At 34.5% G+C, this 23,164-nt stretch overlaps 2 protein-coding genes across 4 annotated transcripts in view; both read right to left on the bottom strand.

The window, feature by feature from the left end:
* The window catches only part of nsg2 (neuronal vesicle trafficking associated 2), a 61,708-nt gene extending 60,796 nt beyond the window's left edge, over nucleotides 1-912 (bottom strand). The window contains exons 1-2 of the mRNA XM_048166254.1: nucleotides 700-912; nucleotides 70-228 (exon numbers count right to left, since the gene is read on the bottom strand). Coding sequence (XP_048022211.1) covers nucleotides 70-198 — 129 coding nt within the window. The 5' untranslated portion in view covers nucleotides 199-228; nucleotides 700-912. The remainder of the gene's footprint in view (nucleotides 1-69; nucleotides 229-699) is intronic.
* Nucleotides 913-7,658: 6,746 nt separating this feature from the next.
* The window catches only part of cpeb4b (cytoplasmic polyadenylation element binding protein 4b), a 36,464-nt gene continuing 20,958 nt past the window's right edge, over nucleotides 7,659-23,164 (bottom strand). For 2 of the 3 annotated variants that reach the window (XM_048166734.1, XM_048166733.1), the window contains exons 4-11: nucleotides 20,948-20,998; nucleotides 19,749-19,772; nucleotides 17,325-17,495; nucleotides 17,113-17,202; nucleotides 15,042-15,160; nucleotides 14,736-14,850; nucleotides 13,506-13,687; nucleotides 7,659-11,434 (exon numbers count right to left, since the gene is read on the bottom strand). In XM_048166734.1, coding sequence (XP_048022691.1) covers nucleotides 11,207-11,434; nucleotides 13,506-13,687; nucleotides 14,736-14,850; nucleotides 15,042-15,160; nucleotides 17,113-17,202; nucleotides 17,325-17,495; nucleotides 19,749-19,772; nucleotides 20,948-20,998 — 980 coding nt within the window. In that variant the 3' untranslated portion in view covers nucleotides 7,659-11,206. The remainder of the gene's footprint in view (nucleotides 11,435-13,505; nucleotides 13,688-14,735; nucleotides 14,851-15,041; nucleotides 15,161-17,112; nucleotides 17,203-17,324; nucleotides 17,496-19,748; nucleotides 19,773-20,947; nucleotides 20,999-23,164) is intronic. The other variant, XM_048166735.1, reaches the window with a different exon arrangement.

The raw sequence follows: 23,164 nt of genomic DNA, 5'->3' as shown, positions 1-23,164 counted from the left end.
TATGTTTTTATGACCTGATGAAAGGTCGAATGACCTATTATATAATACCTGAAGAACAATTTTCCTTACCTTGTCTGGGGCTTGGTACTGAAGATTAGTAACATCCAAGGGCGTGATGAGGGGGACGTTTTGAAAGCCATCCTCAACACTAACAGCTTTCACTCCTTTGTCTTGTAGATTACTCCCCAGTTTAACCATCTTTAAAGGATTATTGCACTTTTCACCAGCCTATAAATGCAGAGGATTTTGAAAACACTTGTAAAATACCAATTTAAAATACCCCAGCCTTGGCTCTAAATCACATATCGACCACCTTTAATAATAAAACAAAAAATCTATACACCTCTGGCACATCAATAAACCATGCAGAGCTACAGCACACCTTATATATCAAAGCGTTTGGTAAACACCTCACGCATGTCTGTCTGATGTCAGTCCGCACGCGAATGCTTTAAAATACACAAAGGTTGCGCTTGTAAATAAAAGTAAAGGATTGTACATTGATCTTTGAGATAAAAGGGGAAAAAACACAGCACAGCTTAACTATATTGTCTAAAATCCAGGTGTCGAAACATCAGCCACAGCGCAAATAAAGCATCCGCGCCCCTTTTATGGCTGGTTTACCAGTCACAACAATTTATCTCCCACCCAAACACAACACGCGCCAGATGAAAAGATGTTTTTTAAACGCGTACTCACCGAAAGCGGTCAACTTTCACGCTTTTTATGGCCTCAAAGACAGTTTAAATTCGGGTTGCTGATGAGGGCAGGTGGAGCGTCGAGATGGAGATGCTGTATGTGTGTGTATGTGTGAGTGTGTATGTATGTGTGTGTGGCGCTGATGCGAGAGATGCAGATACTGACGGCCTCGCGCAGCATCCAAACCCTCACTTACACTCAAGCCACTAGGGGGGATCTAAAAGAAACCCTACATTTGTTTTGCCCGACCCTTAGAAACCCTGAAGCTCAATACCTACCCACATTAGGTGACTTGTTTGCCATCTAGTGAAAAACTGAAAGAAGTGCAGAAGCATTTTCATTTAGAATTCAAGGCTAATTCATTATGTATTATAATGTAAAAACTTTATTATGAACTATTATTTCGCAGACTTATTAATTGTAAACTAAATAACATGTATTTTTAATATTATTTTATTTAATATTTTTATATTTATTATAAGTGTTCAGTGCTCACCAAAGCTCATTAAACAATAACATGCATTATCAATAATACTGATCATATTAAATACAAATATAGTTCATGTGCCTACTGTAAATGTAGGTTGTTGTAAGAACAATTGGCACATTAATACAGAATTGAACTGATTTGCAGACACAGGTGTGCTTATAATCATCCAATCAGATTTTAGAGACAGTATACTGTGTTTTATAACAATACTATTTGCGCACAATGGTACATGTTGTGCAAGCTCACCAATTAAACTAATTAAAACTGAGTAATATAAAACAGTATAAGCAGTAACGAGAATAAAGAATAGTCTTATATATTCTTTGTGTTTCATTAGTTTCATAATTAGCGCGTATTAAAATCCAAGCACATCTAGGCTTCGAATGCCAAAAGAACAACAGTTTTTTTAAGATTATGCTAGAGGATATCTTTCTGCTTTTTAAATTTACATAGTAAAATGGCGCTTTTCATTGAAACGAAAAATATACCGTAAAAACAAAGCATTCTGGGTAATATTATTAGTCATTTTCGAGAAAATAACCTATAGGCTACTTTCTCGAAAATGACAAATGTGACCCTGGACCACAAAGATAGGACAATATTTGGTCGAGATACATCTATTTGAAAATCTGGAATTTGAGAGTGCAAAAAATCTAAATATTGAGAAAATCGCCTTTAAAGTTGTCCAAATGAAGTCTTAGCAATGCATATCCACTCACAAAAAAAATACATTTTTGATATATTTACAGTAGGACATTTACAAAATATCTTCATGGAACATGATCTTTACTTAAAGGGATAGTTCACCCAAAAATGAAAATTTGATGTTTATCTGCTTACCCCCAGGGCATCCAAGATGTAGGTGTCTTTGTTTCTTCAGTAGAACACAACTGATGATTTTTAACTCCAACCGGCATTCATCACTCGATTTGTTTGGTCTGATCGCGCTCTGACAACGGCAGTGATGTCTCGCGCATATACTTCAATGAGCGCGAGACATCACTGCCGTTGTCAGAGCGCGATCAGACCTCACGAATAGAGTGATGAATGACGTTGGACATAGTGGTGTATTAGAGGTAAAAAATTATATAACTACTGTTCGGTTTCTCGCACAAACCGATCGTTTCGTGTCTTAAGACATCAATGTGTCATCACGAGCCACAGGGTTTAATTTGGATTTGTCTGTCGTGTTTTATTTACTCTTATAGTCCAAGTTCCCGCTGACTTGCATTATTTGACTGACAGACGGCAGCGGTTGCAGTTAAAAATCATCATTTGTGTTCTACTGAAGAAACAAAGACACCTACATCTTGGGTGGTCTGGGGGTAAGCAGATAAACATCAAGTTTTGGGTGAACTATCCCTTTAATATCCTAATGATTTTTTTGCATTAAAAAAATATATATAATTTTGACCCATACAATGTATTGTTGGCTATTGCTACAAATATACCTGAGTGACTTATGACTGGTTTTGTGGTCCAGGGTCACATATATTACCCGGAATACATTTGTTTTTACAGTATATTGCTTCTGTATATTACAGTGCATTCTGGGTAATATTATTTGTCATTTTGGAGAAAGCAGCCTAGAGGCTTCTTTTCTTAAAATGACAAATATGACCCAGAATGCATTGTTTTTGTTATATTACTGTTTCAATGAAAAACAGTATTTTACTGTGTAATTTTTTATTTTTTATTTTTTTTACAGTCATTTTTAGAGTGCCAATTCCAAATTACTTGACAAAAATTGTAGTTAGTAACGTAATCCATTACATTACAAATTTTACGTAATATAATCAGATTACTTTTAGGTTACTTTTGACCTAACTCGTTTATCACATTGATTTGAATAGTATAATCTTGTACCATATTGATATAAAAATACAAAGAGAAAAAATATATATATTTCATTGTTTATCAACAACATGAAGTGCATCAGGGTTTCCAAGATTTGTGAATTTAATGAAAAGCTAATTAATTAAATCATAAAAAAATATTGAATTAAAATATTTTATTTGTTTAACCTCATGTCATATGACCAATAACCGACTCCAGAGACCCATGAACATGCAAATGTATTGTTAGATGACTGGCTTAATTATTAACTTATTACCTTGAAATCTCAGAGGGCATAATTCAAGTAAATACACCAGTATTAGGTCAAAAAGTTTAGGGCTGACAAAAAATTTTGTGAATCCCTGCATTACACAAAAACAAAAAAATGATGAGAATTTGTGCATTTTAAAGACAAAAACCTTCCAAATAAATAGTTCCATATACATGGTTAAATGACCCACTGAGTGATGACTGGTTTATTGAAATGATTTGTGTAAATCCAGTGATCAAATTCTGTGTGGGTCTCAGTTTTCAGTAATAGTCACATGACTAGTGGCTGCTCTGTGTGTGCAATTCCACAAACCTGGAGGACCTTTTGAACTTATAAGCAGTAGCAGGTTTTTTGTTTTTTGTTTTTTTAGAAAGGAAATTTTAGATGTAAAAGTGAATACAAATGTATGAATAATATGTAATTATGAAATCAATCAAAATGTAACTAGACTGATTACAAGTATTTTAAAAATGTAATAACATCTAATTACAAGTACTAATTTTTGGAATCTGATTACATAATCCAGATTATATGTAATAGTTACTACCCAGCACTGTCTGCAGGTGTATTTGTAACCTCCTTAATTTGGCTATATACCATATCAATTTCATCTCCAGCCACGAGGGGGCGGAAAACTATTATATATTATTATACCAGCCTTTGAACTATAATGATACATTCGGTCATGCATGGCACTGAAAGCAACCAAATGTAAAAATACTTGAAGGTGGATGGGGTGCAACACACCAACATTTATTTTACATGTTTATTTCTTATATATTAAATCTGCATGAACCACAAACACACAATACACTTGTATAGGTCTATTTATAATAAAATATGAATGAAATAAAAGGCCACTCATGTGTACTTAGAGTACACTTTCATGACTTTTCATGTTTCTTAAAACAGGCAAAACAATAATGCACTTTGTAATAATGTCAAATGAAAAGTTGTAATTTAAAGTACATTTTAAATCATTACGTTTAAATATTATTTTGCTGTTGAATATTGATTTTGCTGTTGCTGATCTGATTATAAGTTTTCTGAAATTACATTTAAAGTTAATATATTTTGCATGTACTAAGTTGCAACCTAATGTGTAATTATAAATATCTAATTTAAATACTATGCAAGTTTCAATATAAATGACATTAAAGTATAATTTAGTTTAAATGTTTGTCAGTACATTCAACAGTACACTTTAATATTTCAGACAAATAGAAATGATTATGAAATTACAAATATAAACTTCCTTAAGTGGGTTGAAAAAGCACTCTCAAGTTCAACTAATTGCATTTAATATAAATGTAAACTATAATGTTTTCATTTAGCTGCAAATACCATGCAATTAAGTGTCCAAAAACATTACATTAAGTTAGCACTTAAGTATATTCTTTCTGTAAAAAGCACTCTTTTTAAAGTATGCTAAAGCGTACTTCTTTTTCACAAGGGACAAAAAAAAAAAAAAAAAAACTTTATTCATAATGAAATTCCTGCAAAAGGGTGTGGCATTGATGTCACACGTCATGCACAGCTTCAGCTGATAATCAATCTGTTTATCATCCAAATGATTCCAAATGAGTTCTGTGATTGAAACCTCTCACCATGAACCGCTGTGTTCTACATTTCCTGTCCCACAGTCTCATGGGGAACAAATAATTAGACTGTGACCTGACTACACACAGTACTTAACCTTTGTTCCCGAGTCAGAGATGAGGGTGATCTCATCTCACTGTTTCTATTATTCAAGAGATCCTGTAGCTGGATAGATATAAGGGAACAAGTGAGGCATGTTCACAGTGTTATTAGAGCGATCAGCATATTCATTACCTCAGCAAGATGGCAGAACCTGTGTGAAATCTAGACAAAGAAACTTCACTGAAACAGTGCCACACTGATCTATCTCAGCTGATGAAAACATCACTGGTAAAATGATAAAGCATAGAGATAATTATCTCTTGTGGAGTATCGAGGTGATAAAAGCTGAGAATTAAAACTGTGGTTAATAATAAAATCAGATTGTGAACTGAAAACTGTTGTGCTGTCAATAATTAGTATATTTTTCTAACCCGTTTGACATTTGCTTTTGACTTCTCTTTACTTTGACCATGTCGATTCATTTATTTGTCTCATCTAGAATGACTCTGTTTTGAGAACATTGTAGAACTGACATAAATGAAGACATTTTAAGTGACAAGACACTGCAAATCTACACGAGTGTCAAATGTTTTATGTAAATATGAAAATGGACTTGCAACAAAATGACAGAACAGACCAATAAAAAATAAAATGCTTACAAGATCAAGTGACAAAGAACTATATATTTCTAATAGCACCATTCAGAGACAGCAGATGGTGCCACTGAGAATGCATAAATTGGAACATAAAACCTAATAATAGAAAACAAAAGAAATAGCTTACTGATGGACTTAGAACTACACCCAGCTTTCTAAAGCAATATACATTTATAAATGTTTTTAAAGGGGTCATGACATGGATTTTTGTTTTATTATTTTAATATGTATCTTGCGGTTCACTTATAATGTTATTTATATTTCATATACATAGAAAAAGTATTATTTTCACCTCATTCTGACACTCTGTCTGAAATGATCAATTTTTAAGGGGTGGATCCTTTAAGGCTTGTCAGTAAATGGCCATTGTTCTGATTGGCTAACGTCATTGCATAGGAAACAATATCAACAGCCACTTGCAATTGCATTTGAATAAGTGTTTTGAAAACATTATCCATATAAAACCGTCATTTTCAGATAAAGCATTATGAAATTATTTACTTTTGGTTTGTGATGCAGCTGCTGTCTATGGAAGCTTGTTTCCGCCATGAAATAAAAAATAAAGTTAATTGCGACTTTTTCTTGGAATCGTGAGTTATAAACTCAGAATTACGTGATATAAGGTAAAAATTGCGAGTTATAAAGTCAGAATTGCGTGATATAAAGTCAGAATTGCGAGTTATAAAGTCAGAATTGCGAGTTATAAAGTCAGAATTGCGTGATATAAAGTCAGAATTGTGAATTATAAAGTCAGAATTGCGAGATATTAAGTCAGAATTGCGAATTATAAAGTCAACTGCAAGATATAAACTCAAAATTCTGACTTCTTTTAGAATTGAGAGTTTATATCTCACAATTCTGACTTTATAACATGCAATTCCGAGTTATAAAGTCAGAATTGTGATATAAACTTTTTTCACTCACAATTGGACATTATAACACAATTGCAATTGCGAGAAATGCAATTCTGACTTGAACTCACAATTGCGTTTAAATCTTGCAATTCTGAGAAAAAAGTGAGAATTGTGAGATGAAAACTCGCAATTGTGAGAAAAAAAAAAAAAAAGTCAGAATTGTGAGCTAAAAAGTCACAATTACTTTTTATTTTTATTTTTTATTTAGTGGTGGATACAAGCTTCCATAGCTATCCAATACAGCTGACTGCTTCATGTGTCAAAAGTTTCTTTGCCAACTTTCCATTACACCGTGCCTTGTTTACAAAACAAAATGCTCCGAACAAACATATAATCCTCAGATGCGATGCGTGACGCCATTAAAATAAAACATGATGCTGGGATCCTTCTGAAGTCTGTAAACAGATGCGAACGAGCGGCTTAAACACGACGCGTCAAAGCGAACAATCTTTCACTCTTTCATTTGTCATGTTGTCGACAGATTCAAGCACATGGAGTATGTATAATGCGCATCTGAATACTGCATTCGGTGTAGACAGCATCAGTGATTATAATGGGTTCTGTTTGCTTTTGACTTGAAGCTCATATCCAGTGTTGGCAAGTGTCAGACGTTAAGTGACTGAACGGCAGTGGGCGGGGCCTATGGCGCAATGACGTACAACTGTTCGTCAACGTCTTGCTATAGAGGCAGTCACATGCAAACGTATTTGCCCGTGTGTGACCCACTATCAGAACGAGTTGTTTTTGGAGCTTGATTAAATAAATGCTGTTTAAAATGAGGAGGACGTTTTAAGCTATGTTGCAGGATGTTTTCATGGTTCAAAGACCTCTTAAATGTCAAAAGATCAAGGCAAATTTGATTTCTCATGTCACGACCCCTTTAAGAATCAAAATACATTTGAGTCTTTGTTCGGTTTCTGCAGTGTGGTTATAGCTAAATTCAATGTAAAATTGTGGCAGACATCTGGCAGAAAACACAGCGGTCGGAATCCACGGCAGAATTCCTACCGGTCATTATGATTCATTCGAGAAGTGAGCCACAGAAAGATTCAAATGAATTCAGAGTAGCATCTGCCAGAATCCACAGTCTACGAACAGAGAGAATACCTAGAGAACGAGCATTTCAGGAAAGAAACGGAAAAAAGTCAATGTCTTGTCACAGTTAAGTTTTATTCATTCAACATTTCACATTACAAATATTTAAAAATTATGCATATTGTTATAAATAGTTGGCTGCAAACAATTAAATAACATTAGATTTTTCTTTTTGTTTCACTAGCACTTACAGACCAACTCCTAGAATATGGACAATTTGTATAACATAACTTAATTAGAAAGAAAAATACAAAAATAGGAACTTATAAAGTGAAATGACAATAAAAATTAAGGTGATATCTTAAGTAAAAAAATGCTATTAATAAATACAACAACCTTCCCATACACAGTTAAAAACTATTGAAATTTTGCCATTAAGTAACATCGTTAACAGACAGATATTTAAATATTTATTTTCCTTCAGAAAATGTGAACCATATATTGTGGAGCACAATATAGCAATTAGTAAAAACTAGACACTTTAACATATTAAAAGCTTCACCTCAAAAATATAACAAAAATCTGATCAAAATTATAAAAATTAATTATACATTCCAATTAAAAATATACCAATAAACAGCTAAATACATTGTTGACCTAATAATTACAATGCAATCAATCACAGTAGCTTGAAATAAACAAAATAAGCAAATGAGCACAAAACCTTTAATGTTTTAAAAATAACTTCAATTATTTATATTAGTACAAATAGTTGGATTTCTTTTCTTTTTTACAAACACCAGCATGAAAAGGATTACAATAACAGTAGAAAATGACTGTGAAAAACATATTAACATCTTCTTTAAATGTCGGCAATTAAAAATGGCATTAAAGAATTACATTGCAAAGAGTCTTTATCTGGAAAAAGTTCAAAAAAAGTATTGCACATAACAACTCCAAGTTAACTTGCAACATTTACCACATTCAAGTCTTAAGTTCCCCTTCCTCCAAACGGGTTTCGATTAACTTCCGACAGACAGTGGGGATGAAGTTCTCAAGTCTTTTCGACAGCGTACTATAGAAGATGCTTTCGTCCTGCACTGCAAATTCATCTAATGACATTTAGAGTTCTCTGTGTGTGTGTGTGTGTGTGTGTGTGTGTGTGTCCTATTGATACTGGATAACGTGGAATAACATGGGAAGGGTGCAGGGTGTGGGGTGGCCTTAAATCAAAGCTTTAGAAACATCTGGTGCACAACCACAACAATTAATTTCAATAGCTAATTCATGTACGTGTTTTTTTCTTTTTTTCTTCTTCTTCTTCTCGTCATGCATGCTAAGGATTACAATAGGAACTAGTTGGCAGTTCAAGGATATATATTTTCAAATGTTAAAATACCTAGACATCAAACATCCATTCTCGGGATACGAGGATCAGCCTAAACATGAACCAGATTTAGCATTCTCCTTATATTATAGTTTATATATCTTTTAGCCATTTTGCGCAATATTAACATGAACGACAACGTGTTCTTACCATGCTGCTGTCAGATCATTTCCAAATCTAGGGTTGCCATTAAAACCTAGTGTACAAGAGCAAGACACTTTGATCTCTCCTTCGCAGATTTGTCGCGTCAACACAAGTGCGTGCTTTAGTTGTAAAGATTCCTCAGCACTGAAATGTATAAAAAGCATAATTGAAAATAATATATATTAAATTCACTCGACCTCTTTTTTTTGTTTCTCTTAAAATGAAAATTTCCATATATGCAGATCTCTCAGTAACAAAAGTACAAAAGCTACCTTTCACAATGTGAAAAATTGAGGTATTGCAAAAAGGAGTTTTTTTTTCCATTTGTGAAAAATGTGCCTAAAATGACTGTTGAAAAAAAAGTATTTAGAAAAGTAGTGCATAATAAATGTTTATATGTGCATGACAAAATAATTTAGCTAGAAAACACTGTACCAAAAATCAGCAGGCCATGTATAAAATAATCTTTTTTTTTTTTTTTTGCCATCTCGTTAACAGCAAATTCTTCAAAAAGTGTTTAACTTCGAAAATGTTCAACCACCACACCCAGCAGCTCGAGTGACGGTGCCGAACGGGTCTATCGGGACGCCGTCGTCAAGTTTCTCACTAGTGTATCAATTGACCACTAACTCCCTGACTTTTGCGCTTTACGGTTTCGATAAATTGGAATTTCCTGATGCCTGGCGTAAACTCCTCGCATGCGTCTCCTTCGGCCGGTTTTCACTAGTGTTACTAGGACTTTAACTGCATGCTGATCGATTCAAGGCCAATCTTTGGTTTGCTGGAGCCCATCTGGTCTTTATACTGAATGGGATGAGGACTGGGTTGGGTTGGGTTGGGGGGCAAAAACAATCAACCAAAATGAAATCTGCAGGGCAAAAGAAAGGAAACGTCCATGGTTTTTGCTAGCTACTACACAGCCATCTTTGGTTCCCTAATGTCGGAAAGTAAAACCTCTTATGGTGAGCGTTGGATGCGTGGACTACCTTCAGTTATGCTTTACACTCAGGCTGAGCGGGCACGGGTGCTGTACCTTGTTCGATCTGTCTTCCTCCCTTCTAAGTAGCTTTCACTGCTGTTCTGCTTGTACGTACACCTCTTTCAGGGCTTCTGGGGGCTGGGGAAAGGCTTACGAGACACATATTGCGAGTTAAAAATGAAAACGAAGGCTTGCCGCGAAAAGCCTGAGAGAACGACGGCAACGAAATCAAGTTCCTTGCGTTCGAACCAGCTTGCAGGCAGACTACTGCAACTTTAACAACATACATTCCCCACTAGGATGCTGAATCTCCAATTCAAATCAGGAAGTGACAGAGCAGATTTTCTCAATGTGCTGTTTGCTGATGTCATTTCCTTTTCTGTGGTCCTGGGGGAAAGGATGAGACCAGCTTGATTTTTTTTTTCTTCTCTCTCTCTCTCTATATATATATTCGACTTAAACTAGCAGCTAAGCTTGAGGTATTAGTTTTCTTGCATGTCACAATGGAGATCAAATCCAGACAGCTGTTGTGGAATCGGTTGTTTTCATCAGGAAACATTAAAGATTAGCATGGTCTTAAAGTATACAAAAACAAAAAAAACAGAGCGTTGAGAGAATTCGCTTCTTCTGTTTTTCAAATCCCAAGCTTTGGTTAACAACTCAGATCTTAGACCACACATCTGCACTCTGGCTAGCAAAGAAATAAGTGCACTCTTCCCGCAGCTTTTCTTTTCGCGCTTGCTCCTTTGCCTTTTCGATTAAATTAAAATAGGACGTAATACTTCCAATCGCAATGTTAACAAAAAGCCAATTCTAAAGTCATGCAGATACTTACTGACAAATTATACTAATACTCAATATATTCACATCTCTGTGCACTTGAAAATGAAATATAATGGAGTTATAAAAAAATAGAGAGATGGATTAGACATTTTCTTTTTCTTCCTGAATCTTTTTTTTGGATACACATCCATTTTTTTAAATATATTAAATGACAAATTAAAATCATATATATTTTTTTTGTTTGTTTGTCTTTTTTTTAAATTAAACTAAAAAGGAACCAGCAACAGAAAAGTGCATTTATTTAGATGATGATTTTGCGACTCCTCCTAGCCTACTCTTAACCTTCTCTCTCTTCTCCTGGCCTACCAGCTTTAGTTCCAGCGGAAGGAGATGTGGCGAGGTCTGTCGCCGCCTTCCTTTACCAGGGGCTTGTGGAACTCCCGGCCGGCGCGCGAGTGGATAGCCGCCCAGCAGTATTCACAGTAATACTGGAGACAGGTCACGTTAGCGCAGAAGAAAGGGGCGAACTTGCCTCCGCAGCGAGTCCCCTGACATTCATCGCACAGCTGGTCATCCAAGACGTATGGCTTCACTTCCACCTGGAACGAGAGAGATCAGCAGACTGTTACATACATGTGCGCCCTTCCCATGAAACGCTTGCAGCTTGTGTATTATTTTATTCAAATATTTGCTTACTTTTGCAGACTTGTGTGTGTGTGTGTTTTTTTTTTTTTTTTTCATTGTGACATTATTTTCATGATAATTTTGGACATTTTCAACTTAAGTTGTTTGTAAATCACCATTATTCTCAATATAAAATGTCACTACAGCAAAGAGTAAATATTGTTATATTGTTTAAAATGAAAGGAGTACTTTTAACCTAAAAAAAAAAATAATTAATCTGTACTTCGGTTGATTATTAAATTGATATTTTGTTTTGTGATAAAAATGAATAAAGATATTGCTCAAAAAAATAACAGGCAGTACAATAAATACTACCACAACATATAAATACTTCACTATAACCAGGGTTATTTATTTAACCGAAACTAATATTAATATTTAATTAATAACATTTAACTAATGTTTAACTGAAACTAAAACAAAGATCATTAAGAACATTTTGTTATTTCAAGCAACGAAATGTTAACTGAAATAATTTTTTTTTTTTTTTAACTATTTCAGTTTCTCATTTTCATTTAGTTTAACGTAATTTACTAAAATAAAACAGAAATAAAAGGTTAATAAATCTATACAAAGGTTAATAAATCTAAAACTTAAAATGAAAACTGAAAAAAATAAAAACTATAATTATATCTCAATGATACTAAAATAACACTGACCATAAACAAAACGCAAAACTGTTAAATTGTAAAGAGAATTAGGGGGAAACCACTGTAAATGAAAATAGATAGATAAATAAATAAATAAATAATAAAAGAAAACATAATTGTTTTATATATATATATATATATATATATATATATATATATATATATATATATATATATATATATATATATATATATATATATATAAAAAGTAGTATTAATTGTATTAATTATTAATTAATTTATTTTAATGCAAAATATATTTTTAAATAATCTTTGTGTCTTTAAACAAACATCTTTAAACGGTTTTGACAGGTTTTATAGGGTTTTATCATAAAAATGTAAAAATTAAAAAATATATATTTTCTATTTTGTGTCTTTAAATACAACATTTTAGACAGGTTTCATAGGATTTTATCCCGAAGTATATCCCGAACGTTTTTAGTCTCAAAAACCCATCTTTCTTATTTTTTAGTCCTGCATTAAAGAAACTAGGGCTGGGTTCAAAATACTGATTTATATATACTCGATTTAATCGATTCTCATTTTGAAGAACTGATATCGATTCTTAAATCCCAAAAATCTCTTAATCTATGCCGTTTTCAGTTGATGAATAAACAAAACGTTGTAGTGCGCCTATAAATGACAATAAGTTTTGTGACTTTTTTTTTTCTGAACAATTGTTTTTATTGAGTAATAATTTCAAAAAATTGTCTATTGTCAGATTGCTGTAGCAGAGTATTTTGCTAAATATATGCACTATACTGCATATCATTGTACTTTTACTTTTAACCTGTTCTTCAATATGTAATGTATTTTTGAATAAATCCATCATGTTTTTATGACAGGTACCATTTAAATGTTTATATAAAAAACATGAGTAGAAACAACTGTCATTAAAAATGTATTATAATAACATTATTATTATAAAACACTTGTAAGTTAATTGTAACCTTTAATATTACAGTGATGTACCAACTAGGGTTCCCTGTATAGTTTACAGCATTAGTTGAGATATTTTTTTTTCCTTGAGGAAATTTGCCATTTACTGCACCTGACAGGACCCAATTAATCAAAATAGAATCAAAATCGAATTTATAGCTCATGAATCGAAATCAAATTGAATCGTGAATTTGTGTCAATGCCCAGCCCTGAAAGAAACGCACAAACACATTTCAACTAAAACCTGTTATTCAGCCAAAAACATGTTGAAATGTCTTAATTAGGCTTAGAGCAAAGTCCAAAATTGTGTTTAAAGTGTTTGCGAGGCTCGCTGGATCAATGCCATGTCACGGTAGGGGAGTGTGCATGTGTATTTTTTGTGGAAGTCTGCACTGACCCGTTTATCAATTTCTCCATGCTGCAGTTGTACAAAACGAGCACTGATAGCAGCAATGTAGCTCTGCTGATTAGAGAAGGCGACCCGCCCTGCTCCCTTGGGGTACTTTAGTTCTGGGTCTGTGTCGATGCCTGCGTAGCACACGCCACCATACAGCCTGTCCATGATCATAGCCAGTTCCACTGTCAGAAAGACAACATAATACTTAATGGTTAATGTTCATAAACCAAACAGGCTGTATAATTAGTTAAACTTCTTAATACTGAAATAAAATCACAACTCCCCATAAAGTTCAGTAGTTCTGGGGAAGCTACTTTAAATGTGTAGCCTGCCAAGCTACAAACTAGTACAAAAATACCTAGTACACTACAAGATGTTAATAGGAAATTATTTAAAGAGCAGTATTCAAATAAGCTACATGGTACAATTTATCAAGAGTGTGGTCAGTATGTTTCTTTTTGAAAGGCCGCATGAAATTGATCAAAAGTAATGACTTTTACAAATATATACAAAATATATATATTTCAAATAGATGCTGTTCTTTTGAACATTCAATTCATTAAAGAATCCTACAAAAATATTATGGTTTCCAAAAAATATTAAGCAAAAGAACTGTTTTTTACATTGATAATAACAATAAATGGTTCCTAAGCAGCAAATCAGCATATTAGAATGATTTCTGAAGGATCATATGACACTGAAGACTGGAGTAATGCTTTGATTACAGGAATAAATTAATATTATATTAATTTATATAATATAATGTAAAATATTTAAATATATCAAAGGTTAAATTTATAAACAGTCATTTTAAATTTTAATTATATTACACATTACTTTTTATAGTAATATTGTTTATTTCAATAATTATTTCTCCTGTATTTTTGATCAAACAAATGCAGCCTTGCTAAGCACTAGAGACTTATTTCATAAAACACCACCAAACTTTCAACCAATAAAGCTAAAAAAAACATCAGGTTTGGTTACGCTGTGTCATTGGCTTACTGTGTAGATTGGTAAGCATTACTACAGCAGTAAAGCAAGTAAGGTTGAGGGAGGCACTATAATAGTCGATGAACTCAATTCTAGGGGAGCTGGATTGGTTTCTTTTTGGCACAAATGAGATCCTGGCTACTCAAAAACAGCATGTAAGTGATTATGCATTTAATGTCACACAGAAACTACACTATTTCTGAAAAACAAACAAACAAAAAAAACGGAGCATTATACCTGCACGAAGTGGGCGTGGCACTCCACCCACAAATATGGTCTTCCTGGGGTCTAGGGGCTGTGATCCATCCATCACAAAGTCACTATCATTAAGATTCCACGGGCGAATCTGGACCTGTTGCAAAATCACATCAACAAAATAAATGGAAAAAATAATCCACAACAGATATCTAGTTTTTAAGATTTCAAATCCACTGAGAAAAAATATCAGCTTTTATAAGGACAATATAACACCTGATTTGAAAATGCAGCTGTTTAAGACCAGAAAAATAAAAAGTGAGGTGCAGTAGTGCAATTCATCCTTACAGGTTTGTCTTTAATGGTGGGGCTGGAAACACATAAGTAGAGCTTTCCGTCCTCCTCGATGCAGGCATCGATAAGGGCTTGAACAGAGCTCTCATCTTGAAACAAGAGGAAAGCGTAACCTTTGGAAAAATGCATTTTAGAGTTAGTAAGCTACAGGAATGGCAGAAGTACTAAATTTGACATAAAAAGATATGACACCAAAACGTCTTTTAACACTATCGAAAGCACAAACTTAAAGGGATTGGTCACCCAAAAATCTAAATTGTGACATCAATTACTCACCCTCATGTCGTTCCCAACCCATAAGACATTAATCTTTGAAACACAAATGAAGACTATTTTAGTGCGAAATTTCTGTCCTTCCATTGGAACTCCAAAAAGTTCATAAAGACATTGTAAAAAAAATAATCCATATAAATCAAGCTGTTTAATCCAAGTCTTCTGAAGAGACATGATTGTTTTTTATGTTGAACAGATTTATATTAGGCTTTTATTCACATATAATTCATATATTCACTGTTCATGAAATATATTTTTTGTGTCTCTTATGAAGACTTCACCACTCATATGAAATCTTCATATGGATTGCATTTACAAGTGGAACAGACATTTAGTGGAGTGACAGAAACCTGTCAGGTTTCCATAAAAATTATAGCTGACTAAAAAAATATTGATTTCTCAAGTTTAATCGATTGTCATTTTGAAGAACCGATATCAATTCTTAAATCCTGAGGATGGAACTTTTAGTCTGTTGTTTTCTGCTGATTAATGAACAAAAGTTTGTATCGCGCCTCCCATCCAATAAATTGCAATAAGCTTTGTGCTTTGTTACTTCTGATATGAAACAGTCTCAGCTTTCTGTCAATTTCATTACAAAATTCAAACAATAAATACTGTTTTGGTGCTCTTTAATTCGGCGCGACAGATTGCTGTAGCGCAGCTCAGTTCAAGCGGCAAATGAACGGATCATCTCTTCCTCTTTACTACTAGTTACAGCACAAAATAAACATGAATGAGCATCAGAAGGAATGTTGAAAGATACAGTACAACTGACCAAAATCCGTATCACGTCTCATGTAATCGCTCAGAGTCTGAAATGCAGAAAGACGTCAATAAAACAGCTTGTAAACAATAGGCCTATGTCACGTAATGTTACATTTACCTCATTCAAAACTCGTTTGTCAGCAAGAAAAATTAACAGAGGAGCATTTTGATAAATATATGCACTATATTGCATATTCATTGTATTTTTATGTAAACTGTTGTTCAATAATAAATATGTTTGAATAATTTTTCATGACAGCCACCATTTAAATGTTTAAAAAAAAATGATAATAGAAACAGAATTGTCATTAAAAATGTATTATTATTATTATTACGTGTTATTATTATATACACTTCTTTAAACAATTTAAATGCAAGTAGCCTACAAATCAGTTCATTTTAACCTTTAATATTATAGTGATGTAGCAAATTTGCCATGTATTGTACCAGATAGGACCCAATTAATCGATATTGAATCAAATTGAATTGAAATCAAATCGCAAGCTTGTGAAATTTGCGTCAATGCCCAGCCCTATTAAAGGCGCAATATGTAATTTTCGCTGCTTGAGGTCGCTTATTCAAAACAAAGGCGTAGCTTGATGATGCTTTGATTTTGCAGAATCGTGGAAAGTGTTGTCTTCACGTCTACAGCCGGTGGAAAAGAACTCCAAATATTCTTGGAAACATTTGGGATAACGTAAGTACACAAAGTCAACAAAATATATTACACTGTTCTAGTGGTTTTTGGACATTTTAATCAAAAATCTTACATATTGTGCCTTTAAAATATCTTGTGTTTCGAACCAAAGTCTAAGGACATGAGGGTGATTAATTGATGACAAGAATTTTCATTTTTGGGTGAACTGTCCCTTCTATTAAATACTGAAATGCTGTCACGGTGATCAAGCCAGCAGCAACTAAAACACTGGCATGTGCCTATTAATGACCGTTCCTCTCATATGGTGTCAGTGAGAACAAAAGCTTTTAAAATGGACACATCTCTCCCAGTGCCAAACTCTTAGCTCACCTTTCGGGGGGAAGTATGACTTGCTCTCTGCTTTGTGAGGCCAGTCCACAAACAGGTGGCCAAAGCGGCGAAAACTAGCAGTAATCTCATCTAGAAAAGACAATATTGCAGATAAGAGCAAGCAAAGAGTTCCAAAGCTAACAAAGAACCTTGAAACCTGTTTTTGTTTTTATAAGCAGCAGAGTAGAGGTCACCCTAAACGTGTGTATTACCTTCGTCTATGTCAGGGGGGAGGCCACCCACAAAGACTTTGCGAGAATAGCGCTCCACCCTCTCTCCGTTCTGGTGAGGGAAGCAGTGGGGGGAACCGAGGCCAGGCAGGCTCTGATCGGCTCTCTCCTCGTCTGGGAAGCCATCTTCCATCGGGAACAGGGATGAGTGTCCTGAAGAGGAGAGGGGGGGGTGGGGGGAGCAGGAATTATTATCTGTGCCTTGCTTGGTGCATCTCAGTGTTACAATATCCGTGCACCACAGAGTAAAATAAATTCCACTGGCGGATTATTCTGAGCCCGAGAAACACTAGGACAGACAATTTCATCATCTGGGTTGTGCAATTTTGAAAGCGTAGGGATTTCTGAATTACGGCTACTGTGGTCCTGTAATCAAGCAAATTATAGCCCACAGTTTCAGTCCAATGATAAAGCATTTTCATATTCTACACAGAGAGCTGTGTTAAAAGGAAGAATGTGTACACTATCATTCAAACTTTTGGGGTCGGAAAGGTCGGTAAGTCCCTTCTGCTCACCAAGGATGTGCTTATTTAATAAAAAATACAGTAAAAACTGTGATATTGTGAAACATTATTACAATTTAAAGTCTATTTTTATATAAACATTTTAATGAAATGTATTCCTGTGATCAAAGCTGAATTTTCTGCAGCAATTGACCCTTCATATCATATCCGCCATTTTGTCCGACAAAGCAGTCAGGAGTTAGAAGATTAACCTCGGTGGACTTGAACTTGAAATATAGTGTGTATTTACATCTTTCCGCGTTTGAAACAACATTCCTTCTCATGTTCATTCATGTTTATTTGATGCTATAAATGAACTAGTAGGAATATCATAAGTAACCTGCACTGCCTTGTCTGTCGACGTGTTGTCAGTGCCCTCTTTGCTCCGCGATGTATTTTTCACTCTGTGTGGCGTGACAGCGCCATGGCTTGTCGGACAAAGCAACAGTAACTAAGGGGGGGGCGGGTCTTTGCGAAGGGTCAATTACTTCAGTCTTCAGTCAGTGTCACATAATTTCATGCTCAAAAATCATTCGATATTAGTCAATGTTGAAAGTAGTTGTGCTGCTAAATATTTTCGTGGAAACCATAATCATTTATTTTAGGGCTGTACAATATATGGAAACATTGCAAATGATATGCATATCGCAACTGCTTGCAATATCTGAATGATTTTATCAGGTCACTTCAAAAAGTTGTGAAAAGTCAAAGTTTTAGGTCGACGCATATAGCAGAGAACAGACAGCATGTGACTGTTACTTGCGTGCGATTTGCTTAATGTTAGAAAGATTTATTGGACCTCATTCATGAAACTTTCGTAAATATACAAGTAAATTCGGAGTAATAAAACGGACCTTCCCGAAAACTCTTTTCCGGATTCACAAATGCTTCATAAACATCAGATTTGATAGTTAAACGTGACTTGAATAGCTCTATTTGTAAAGAATGAATCATTCTAGAAACATTGGGGTGATTTTGTAGTTGAGTGTATACACGTAGAAAATAATGAACAAATTACATCTCGAATATCGCATTAACAAGAACGCATATCACATTTTTCTTCAATATTGTGCAGCTCTAATTTCCTTGCTATTTACAAGTAAATCTTACTAACCCCAAATTTTGAACAGAAGTTTGTTTACTTTATAATGCCTTAAGCACACAAAATTAAATCAGATTAACATTTTAGGTTAAATTTACATACGTTACACTATATTAGTTATGAACAAACTAGACTCCTGAACCGAAAAACAAATTAACTTTAAAATATTTGTGCACATGTAGGGTGGCATGTTTGTTGGCCAAATTTACGCTAAAGTAATAAGCTGTGCATTACAGATTTGAATGGAGTTTTAGGTACTCTGCTTTGCGTCTTGCTTATGAAATGCATTTCTACAACTAAGAGAATATTTTGTCAAAATGTGTTAATGTAAGTGTTAATGGCTAGCACGCAGTCAAGTAGCTTTGCACTAAAGCTTCAGTACGAACACAGGCCGATGGGTGGAGGATGTAGTATTAGTGCTCTGGCTCAAGCCACTCCAGCAAATTTCCTCCTGACGTGACAGAACACAGGCCTGAGCTGATTTACAAGACTTTATGTAAGGGACTTAGTCACAACTGTGGCCTGGATGGGGGTGTGTGTGTGTGTGTGTGTGTGTGGTTGCACAGACCACAGAAAAGCCCCAAACAAATTTACACTTCACCAAAAAAAATCTCCAGAGTACAGCAGGAAAGAGGAACACAATCGATACACATATGGAAATGAAGGCTGCACGTGTACATGCAAACAATTAACAATGCCCCAAAACATTTCATGCAGATGCTGGATTATTTCACCAATAATTATGATCGTTGAAAGTGTTTTTCATTTTGCTCATTTGGATTTTTTAAAAGTTCTCTTTACCTCGTCGCCTCCCATAATTCCTTGCTGCATGTAAAATAAGATGATCACACATGAAGTAACACACACCCAATGAAAATTTGAAGTCTCTAACTAAAGTAGAACAGTGGAACTATGCTTTTTTTATAACAAACCTGACTGTATCAATTTCATGTTTTAAACTAATGTATTGAAAAGTATGTGCAATTTTAGATACTCAGTTTGTTTATTAATTTGGATGGTTATAATGAAAATCTTGCAAAAATAACAATTTACACAGTTGGTTGGCCAAGACTCAAACTAAACTGTGTAACTAAATGGTCTAGATTCTCTTCGCTCAGTGACTCAGAGAAGACTGGGCGAATGTATTTTTTTAAGGAAGCACTTGTGTGATTCAGCCTATCTATTACTAACTGTACTGATAACTAAATGACTATTCACTGAAAACATGATACCTCAACAAGCTACAATTTAGTGAGTATTAGCTCGTTTATTAGCATGTGTGATTTAAACTTCGGTAGGAAAAAAATGCTAAAGTGAAACGGTTCAAACAGTTAAACAATCCACAAATGTTGACAGAAATCTCTACGTGGCATTTTTTATTATTGTAAAAATATATTGTAGATAGTGCCATTTATTGCTACATAATATATATGTTATATTGGTGCATGTAAATAACGTAATATTTAAATAATATACTTTCATTAAGAGAAAAAAAAAGAAGAGGGAAAACATGTCTTTATTTATACTTACATTTTATCTGCATTTCACTTTTTGCATTAAACAATTAGCTATGTAGCTGAAATGATGGCATCTCACATTAAAAATTACATTAAACAATTAAATAAATCAAGATATCTTTACATCCAAAAAAACAAGCTTGACTGAGATTTTTGCACAACAATACAAGATAATACACGCCTACATGATATATAACTGTACATTAAATATACATACGAACATCCTTCTATTGTCTAAATTATAAATATCTGCATGCCTCAAATGCATTCATATAGCATTTCAGCTAAAAGGGCAAGTCCAAGCAGCAAATCAAATAACCGCATAATGAACAAGTAAGACAAAGTGCTCCAAACTAAACCTATTTTAGTGCTTCCTAGACACAAACATGCTGACTATTTCAACGAACAGCTTGTTGGGTCTGTCCAGCCCACCCTTCTGCTTGAGCCACAAGCACACTAAACCAATAAAATATATGTACATACCATTTATGGGCAAGGGGCTGTCTCCTCCTGGATGGGTGAATCCGAGGCGACCTTTGAGAGAGGAGAGTATAAATCAACTGACATACAACACATTTGTATCCACACATGGTTTTTATTAATACCCAGGAGGGTAACAGGTCTCTAGTTTCCAAGATTATGCACCCACTTGAATATACGTTATTTGTTCAGTTTTTTAAGTTACAAATTCACTTGATAAAGCAGGCTGTTCAGAAGCAAAAACAGTTAAAATGTCACCCAAAGTTTCCCTTACAGTTGATTCAACCACACAATTGGACCTTATGTTATATCATAACTAATACTATGTTTAAATGCTTTTAAAACACCATTTTTAATTTATACAAAACAAAACTGATTTACATGCTGTCATATAAACAACCTGTCAGTATATAGACTGATATAAGTCTGAATACAGTGTTGTATACCGGCCAAAAAAAAAAAAAAAAAAAAAAAGTTTTTCTTCTAAAAATCTCTTGGAATCTGTGTCAGAAAATTCTGATATTAGAGTAGAACTACATGTTGTTTAGGAAGCAACACTGTTTTTAAAACACCACCAATGACTATAGTAAAAATGACCAAAAAATATGATTTAAACAACTTTACAGTTTAAATAATACAAGTTTTGACAAAAATAGGAAGGCTTATGAAACCACCCCCAACCTCAAATAAAAACTCCTTGGATTTGCATGAATCAAGTGATTTCAATCTCAGAACAGCAAATCTCGGCAAAAGTTGATGGGATAGCAGTTATGTACGTGGTTCACCAAGAGAGTCGCTTGTGAACCCGGTAACGACTGATTCAAACTGCTAACTCACAAGCAAGTTTGAAGTTTGTGGTACAGACTTCACTGAAATGGTTCATTTGTTCACGAATCAGACATCAAGAATTCACCATGTTGAAGGTGTACATGCATAAAAATGCCATTCTACACTTTCAAGGAATGGCTGATGAAACCGACATCAGAAGGTGTGTTTATAGGGTTTCTTGCGTTAAAGGGATAGTTTACCCAAAAATTCTGTCATTAATTACTCACCCTCGTCATTCCAAACCAGTAAGACCTTCATTCATCTTCAGAACACAAATGAAGATCGTTTTAATGAAATCGGAGAGCTTTCTGTCCCTTGTTCTCGCATGTGAAGCAGGTTCGGCTGAGCTTGAGTTTAATTGTGAATAAAAGCCTAAATTAAATCTGTTCATCAAATAAAACAACCGAGTCTCTTCAGAAAATTTGGACTAAACCAGCTCGATTTATATGGATTAGTTTTACAATCTCTTTATGAACTTTTTGAAGCATCAAAGTGGTAGTAGCGTAGCTGTCTATGGAGGGACAGAAATCTCAGATTTCATCAAAAAGATCTTCGTTTGTGTTCCAAAGATGAATGAAAATCTTACAGGTTTGGAACGACATGAGGGTGAGCAATTAATGACAGAATTTTCATTTTTGTGTGAAATAACCCTTTAAATATGTAACTTCCAAAGTGCCTCTTTTTGTATGACCATTCACTACAAGTCAGAACGTATTCCGGGTGTATCACAATACACTCCCGGATCTAGATCACTTTCATTCTCATACTAAACTCAGCCTCGTTCTGCCTCTTTTAGAAGAATGAGAGGAAACATCAAGTACAACCAGCACGGTTGGTATGGATTGTTTCTCTCTGAAGTGTTAACATGGCTCTGGCAGCCCCCTCCTTCTACTGTTCACTCCGAGAGCAGTCTGGAGGCCAGGGCCAGCACACCATTTTGTTGCTTTAGCAAGAACAGAGAGCTCTTTTACAGGCAAAGGACAATGCTGGAAGCTATTCAAAGCAACTTGTACACTGGACTACTTCTCTTCCCCGTCTCTTGTTTGGTCATCTCTGCCACACTGGGGTGGTGTCTACAGTGTCGCCCTTCTGGTTCTGAGGGTGCAGTTATGCTTTTCTGGAGAGAAACTGACCCCGAGGCTTGTCCTGATTTGGTTATTAAATTACAGTAATGTATATGGGGGTGAGCAGATTTGATTCAAGAAACCATATAACAGATTGTGTTCCTTTTGAAAAATCCACAGTAATTTTAGGGTAGCATCAAGCATGGTTAAAAATGTGTGAAAATCCAAAATATGACATCAAATGCTTCTGTTTAATGTCAATATGAAATGGCATTTGCAATCCATTTTTAGAGGAAAAAAAAAAAATGGCAGAAGACTTTATACATCA

Source organism: Megalobrama amblycephala, linkage group LG18 (genome assembly GCF_018812025.1).
Source record: "Megalobrama amblycephala isolate DHTTF-2021 linkage group LG18, ASM1881202v1, whole genome shotgun sequence".
NCBI lineage: Eukaryota > Metazoa > Chordata > Actinopteri > Cypriniformes > Xenocyprididae > Megalobrama > Megalobrama amblycephala.
The sequence above is the reverse complement of the archived record's forward strand: the minus strand, read 5'-3'. Positions and strand labels throughout refer to the sequence as shown.